This window comes from Theropithecus gelada, unplaced genomic scaffold (genome assembly GCF_003255815.1).
Source record: "Theropithecus gelada isolate Dixy unplaced genomic scaffold, Tgel_1.0 HiC_scaffold_1473, whole genome shotgun sequence".
In the NCBI taxonomy this organism is placed as follows: domain Eukaryota; kingdom Metazoa; phylum Chordata; class Mammalia; order Primates; family Cercopithecidae; genus Theropithecus; species Theropithecus gelada.
Window position 1 is genome coordinate 632 of NW_020256444.1, and position 6538 is coordinate 7169.

Consider the following 6538-nt stretch of genomic DNA (forward strand, 5'->3'; position numbering starts at 1 on the left):
CAGTGTCTCACACTTGTAGTCCCCACTGAGGCAGGAGAACTGTGTGAGCTCAGGAGTCCAAGGCTGCAGTGAGCTATGATCATGCCACTGCACTCCAGCCTGGGTGACAGCATGAGACTCGGACTCTAAAAAAAAAATGTTTTTAATTAAAATTCTGTCCAATTTAGTATGCATTGTTCCCACCCTGTAGCAGGCTCTGGGAGATACAAGAAAAGTATATAACACAGTTAAGGAGTTCACAGACTAATAATAGCTGTTACCAATAAATGAATATACATTGCAGTTTATTTAAAAAGATATTCATGTGCATATACCCATTTGATGCTCTCAATAACCCAGTAAAATAAAGGTTATTATCCCTCACATAAAAACCAAGAAAGTAGGCCAGGCGCAGTGGCTCACGCCTATAATTCCAGCATTTTGGGAGGCTGAGGCAGGCAGATCACCTGAGGTCAGGTGTTTAAGACCAGCCTCACCAACATTGCAAAACCCGTCTCTACTAAAAATACAAAAATTAGCTGGGCGTGGTGGCATGCACCTGTAATCCCAGCTACTCAGGAGGCTGAGGCAGGAGAATAGCTTGAACCCAGGAGGTGGAGGTTGCAGTGAGCCGAGATTGTGCCAGTGCACTCCAGCCTGCATGACAGAGCGAGACTCTGTCTCAAAAAATAAATAAATAAACATAAAAAAATAAAAATAAAAGTGAGGAAAGTGAGGCTTAGGAAAGTGAGGCTTAGGAAAGAGAGATAACCTGCCTCCATGCAAAGACCACACAGTTAGGGACTACAAAGGCAATAGGTAAGCCTGAACCCAGGTCTCCTGACCCTAAAACTTACATTCTTTTCAACGACATGTTGTGATACCTCTTCAGCTGTGCAGGAGAGTAAAGTGAGGCAGCCTTCCTGGTTTGTGAGCTGCTAGAGGACAAAGACAATGTCCACACCTGCCTTCTTTCCTCAGGGCTTGGCACAGAGGACATACTCAGAGTCTGTCTGTTTGACAAATACCTGACTGCAGCAGGAGCTGAGCTCTGGGAAAGATCAGTGGGAGCCGGAGTGGCTGAGGAAGCCTTCTTGTCAGAGGTGGCACTTGGCCTAAACCTCGTAGGACTGGGGGTATGGTGGGGAGGAATAGCAGGGGCAAAGACTCAAGGCCAGACAGGGCCAGATTCACCTCCCTCAGGAGAGCCTTTCTGATCTTTGTTTCTGCAGGCCCGGGGCTCAAGCCCAGTGACACTAGACCTCATCATTCCCTTCCTGAGGCCAGGGCGCTGTGTCCTGGTAAGGAAACCTACTCTCACTCTACATACAGAGCCCTGGCATCTACTCCCCTGGTAGCACTCACCCGTGGAAAATCCATTCTGCAGAAATGTTTGGTTTGGCCAGCACGGTGTTTTGAATCGAAATTACTTACCGCCATTTACATATATAAACAAAGCTGGATTTCTGACTTCTGTTAAAAAATCAGAAAAACCTAGTGCCGGGTGTCCGCACTCTGGCATAGTGACAATGGCCTGGAGCTCAGCGCCTTCTGATTGTTTCAGTCAGGGCCTGTGCTCTCCAGATGCTCACAGCAGCTCTGGTCAACTTTGAGTTTACTTCTCGAGTTTGGCCCCTGTCACACTTGAGTTTGCCACCATTGACCTGTGCTGTGCCAGGCCAGGAGCTGGAGCAGACACAAACCCACCTGGGAAGAATTTCCTAGCCAGTGGGAACTCCCCTCTCCCCCAGCTCCACACTTCACTCAGCTCCCTGGGGAGGAGAATATGCCTGGTTCATAGGGCTGGGGGACTCTGTGCCCTCAGGTGTGGCGGTCAGATGTCCAGTTTGCCTGGAAGCACCTCTTGTGTCCAGCTGGTGAGTTCTTGGGGAGGGGGAGGTAAGAGGGAGGCTGGGCACTGAGGAACTGGGCTTGGCCTCACCCTGCTTGACTCAGTCTCTTTCAGACGCCTGGGGCTCTTGATCCTGGCACTGCTGGCCCTCCTCAGCCTACTGGGTGTTGTTCTGGCCCTCACCTGCCGGCGCCCACAGTCAGGTAAGCTCACCTGGGGGTAACCTGAGTAGTCAGACCTGCCCAGCTCCGAGGCTAGCTGCCCCCTCACCCTCCCCTGTCTGAGCTCTTTGCACTGCACCCAGTCTCTTGTTACCCAGGCAGGGATCCTCAGGCCCCCAAGTGGGCAGGAATGGTTAAGGCAGGGCAAAGGGCCCTCTGAGCAGATTGTCACTGTACTAAGTCTCTGGACAAAAGGCTAGTGGGGCAGAAATCCAGCCTGCGCTGTACTCGCCCAGCCTGGAGCCCTAGCCCTCTTTTCAGACGGGGTGCCTTTATCTAATTAGCCCATAGGCTAGGGCTGCTTTTGGTACCAACCCCCAGAGCAAACAAGGGGCGGGGGCGGAGAGGCTAGAACCTTCGGTATCCGGAGAGGCTGGGGAGGAGAGGGCTGAGTAGTCTCTCAGCCCCCACCCCTTCATCTGTTGCTCCCCGCCACTAGGCCCGGGCCCAGCGCGGCCAGTGCTCCTCCTGCACGCCGCGGACTCCGAGGCGCAGCGGCGCCTGGTAGGAGCGCTGGCTGAACTGCTGAGGGCAGCGCTGGGCGACGGGCGCGACGTGATCGTGGACCTGTGGGAGGGGAGGCACGTGGCGCGCGTGGGCCCACTGCCGTGGCTCTGGGCTGCGCGGGCGCGCGTAGCGCGGGAGCAGGGCACGGTGCTGCTGCTGTGGAGCAGCGCCTGCCTTCGCCCGGCCCGCGGCCCCGACCCCCGCGCCACGCCCCTGCTCGCCCTGCTCCACGCTGCCCCGCGCCCGCTGCTGCTCGCTTACTTCAGTCGCCTCTGCACCAAGGGCGACATCCCCCCGTCGCTGCGCGCCCTGCCTCGCTACCGCCTGTTGCGCGACCTGCCGCGCCTGCTGCGGGCGCTGGAAGCGCGGCCTTCCGCAGAGGCCACCAGCTGGGGCCGCCTCGGTGCGCGGCAGCGCAGGCGGAGTCGCCTAGAGCTGTGCAGCCTGCTGGAACGAGAGGCCGCCCGACTAGACCTAGGTTGAGCAGAGCTCCACCGCAGTCCCTAGTGTCTGCGGCCGCAATGCAACGGACACTGGCTAGAATCCCGGAATGAGCCTGAGACCCTGGAATCCTTGGGATGCCTCGAGGACGACTGGCCGAAAAGCCTTATTCCCTGCCTCACAGGCCGGAAGTCCCAGCCCAGTCCCCGCGCGCGTCCCTCTTCCTCCTCATACTTTCCCTTGACTGAGAGCTCCTCTAACCCCTGTTCTGATAGGGGAGGGCGGTCTTCCCACTTCCTCTCCAGAAGTCCAGAAAGAGCAGTGTGCTTATGCTCCAGTCCAGGCTGGAGAGGTTGGGGCCGGGGTAGGGAGGCAGGAGCCATGTCAGTTCTGAAGGAGGGTGAGGGGGTGTGGGGGGGCGGGGGACGGCTGAGAGAAAACCTCCTTGGGGGCCAGGGATTCCCTTTCCCACACTGAGACTCTGCCCAGTGGGAGAGAGGACTCCGGACCTAGGAAAAGAGGCTTTTGGCTCTGGGTGTTAAGGACAATGGGAGTTGGGGGTGGGATGGGTGGTTGCTGGCGGTGGGGACCAAGATCCGGAAAGATGAATAAAGACAAACATGACAAACTAAAAAACACAGTGTGCTTCTCTAGTGTGGCTGAGGAGCCTGCCTGGGGGGTATGTGTCAGTGTACTGGCCCAAATCCTCGGTGTCCACACCGCGTGGCATCTGTCACATTCTTACAAGCAATGCCTCTGAAAGCAAAGGACGATGGGGCAATCTCCTTGATCCCCCCAGTGATTCTTACAAGAGGAGAGAGAAAAACAGAGCCTTTGCCAGCTGGTGTGTCCATCATCACAGAACCGGCCCACACCAACAGCACAGATGGGACCCCTGTCTGCCAGGCTCTGGGTCCTGGGTTCCTTCTACTCCCCATACCGCATTTCAGCAGGCAGTGGTGAAAAGCCCACTTTGTGGTGCCCTTTGGCGGTGCTTTTAGAGCTCCTGTCCCACAAAGGGTTACTGAGGCCCAAAAAGTGTGTGAGGGGACCGAGTGTGCCTAGTAAGGGGAGACCTAGTGGGCCCAGGACTCCAGGGCTGTGTCCGCCTTAGGGCTGGAGTGAGTAAGAGCTCCCTTACTCAGCCATGATGCATTCGCTGTCTTCTTCAGGGGCCCCTCCCAGCCAGGTGTCAGCAGAGGGAGAGGAGAGCCAAAGAAGGAGGAGGTGGGGCCACCACCCTAGTCCAAGGCTGCTGGCTCCCAAGCCTGGTGTTGGTGGGAGGGACAGAGAGGGGCGGGAACAGTCGGCTGCCTGCTGGGAGCCAAAACGAAACCACTCTGGACTGGAAGTAGGACGAGAGTTGGAACTCGCAGGACAGGGAGTGCACAAACTATCCAGTACAGCCCCCTCTGCCCCCTCTGGAGGCTGGGAAGGGATTCCAGCCCCTGCCACCCACAGACACGGGCTGACTAGGGTCAGGGGTAGGGTGTCTGCCCCCCTTAGGGGGGGCAGCACAGGGCCTCAGGCCTGGGTGCTGCCTGGCATCTAGAAGATGCCTGTGACCTGGTTCTTGCTGTCCTTGGCACTGGGTCGAAGCCCCATTGTCCTTTCTCTGGAGAGGCTTGTGGGGCCTCAGGACGCTACCCACTGCTCTCCGGTGAGTCTGGAACCCTGGGGAGATGGGGGAAGGCTCAGAGTTCAGTTCTTGGCTCAGCAAAGCCCTAGCCTGGCTCCTGTCACTGCTGCCACCGCCAGAACTGCCCTGTCTGGTCTGTCTGGTACTGATGGGAGAAGAGAAGAATGGGGAAGGGGCAAGAGCTGGGTCTGTCTTCCTCTGGGAGGGTCTGGGAATACGGAGCCCCAGAAAAAGGTAGGTGGAGGTCTCAGGCAGAGAACAGTGCCTAGAAGATGGGGGAACAAATTCTGACTCTCCTTTCCTTCCTTCCCAGGGCCTCTCCTGCCACCTCTGGGGTAAGTATCCCTACTTTTAAAAAGAATTTCCCAGGTTGGCTGAAGGGAGCAGAGCTGTCCCCCAGGTCCATGACCTCCATGTCCACCTCAGCCCCAGAGAACCAAGTTCTTTGGCTCTCTGGGTATGTCAGGTGCCACCAAATTCTGGGCTTGGAATAGCTTCAGCTCCCACCCACCCCTCCACACACAGACAGTGACATACTCTGCCTGCCTGGGGACATCGTGCCTGCTCCGGGCCCCGTGCTGGCGCCTACGCACCTGCAGACAGAGCTGGTGCTGAGGTGCCGCAAGGAGACCTACTGTGACCTCTGTGTGCGTGTGGCTGTCCACTTGGCCGTGCATGGTGAGCAAGTCATCCTGTGACAATGCATGTGAGTGTGTCTGGGGTGGGCATGAGAGCCAGGGAATCTCTCAGGCAGCACTGGGCATCCTCAGTGTTCTCCTGGAGGACACCAGCAGAAGGACTCCCAGGCCAGTGTGGTCTCCCCAGCCTCTGCTTCCCAGCACTGGGCTTTCCAGAAGGAAGCCAACCCCAAAGCCAGTCAGCCCAGAGCAGGGGGCCTCACCCAGGGCCTTGCTCTTGGGTCCTTCTAGGGCACTGGGAAGAACCTGAAGATGAGGAAAAGTTTGGAGGAGCAGCTGACTCAGGGGTGGAGGAGCCTAGGAATGGTGAGGAGAACCTGGCTGGCCCAAGTGCCCCATGCCAAGGCCTGGCCTGCCACTCCTGGGACTCACCAACCCCTGCCCTGTTGCCCACAGCCTCTCTCCAGGCCCAAGTCGTGCTCTCCTTCCAGGCCTACCCTACTGCCCGCTGCGTCCTGCTGGAGGTGCAAGTGCCTGCTGCCTTTGTGCAGTTTGGTCAGTCTGTGGTATGCAAAATAATAATAATAATAACCTTCTAAACCTAAAATCCAATAAAACACTTTCACATGCATTATCTCTTTGAGGATTACAAAAGAATTAAATTTATTGAAACCCTTCAGTACCAGGCATTACAGTCAGTGTTTTACAGGTATCAACTTATTTCTCACAACAGCCATGTGAGGTGGGACTATTCTTTTGATTCTGATCAGCGCTGTGGCCAAGTGCCTTCAGCCTGTTATGCCTCAGCCTTTATGTCTGTAAAATGGGGATAAGAATAGTTCTACTTCATATGCTTGACTATGAGAAATCACCAAGCAGTTTTCCTGGGTGCTTCTACTATTTTACCCTCCCACTAGCAGTGTATGGGAGTTTTCGTTGCTTCCCATCTTTGCCAGCACTTGATGGTGTAATTTTATTTTATTTTTAAATTAAATATATTTGAATTTTAAGTATATGGAACCCTCCATGAATTTGCATGTCATCCTCAGGCAGGGGCCATGCTAATCTTTTCTGTATTGTTCCAGTTGTAGTATATGTGGTGCCAAAACAAGCATAGGTGTTGTAATTGTAATAATTTTACTGCATATGTAGCGGTTTATCATTGTGGTTTTAATTTGTATCTCCCAATGACTGATGAAGTTGAGCACTTTTTTCACATGCTTATTGGCTATTTGTGTAACTTCCTTGTGAAACATTTCTT

At 55.2% G+C, this 6538-nt stretch overlaps 2 protein-coding genes and 1 non-coding gene across 3 annotated transcripts; 2 read left to right on the forward strand and 1 right to left on the reverse strand.

The window, feature by feature from the left end:
* Nucleotides 1-1211: 1211 nt before the first annotated feature.
* Nucleotides 1212-3636, forward strand: LOC112616958 (interleukin-17 receptor E-like; the record flags this gene model as incomplete). Its single annotated transcript, XM_025373705.1, has 4 exons — nucleotides 1212-1280; nucleotides 1805-1856; nucleotides 1936-2034; nucleotides 2492-3636. Coding segments are annotated over 4 exons (771 nt in total), but the record flags the coding sequence as incomplete, so codon positions are not given.
* Nucleotides 3637-4301: 665 nt separating this feature from the next.
* LOC112616959 (interleukin-17 receptor C-like) lies at nucleotides 4302-5843 on the forward strand (the record flags this gene model as incomplete). Its single annotated transcript, XM_025373706.1, has 5 exons — nucleotides 4302-4660; nucleotides 4953-4974; nucleotides 5165-5317; nucleotides 5569-5643; nucleotides 5734-5843. Coding segments are annotated over exons 1-5 (465 nt in total), but the record flags the coding sequence as incomplete, so codon positions are not given.
* A 442-nt stretch (nucleotides 5844-6285) lies between these two features.
* Nucleotides 6286-6388, reverse strand: LOC112616960. The gene has a single exon (XR_003117829.1). It is a non-coding gene; the product is annotated as a U6 spliceosomal RNA (small nuclear RNA).
* Between the last annotated feature and the right edge of the window lie 150 nt (nucleotides 6389-6538).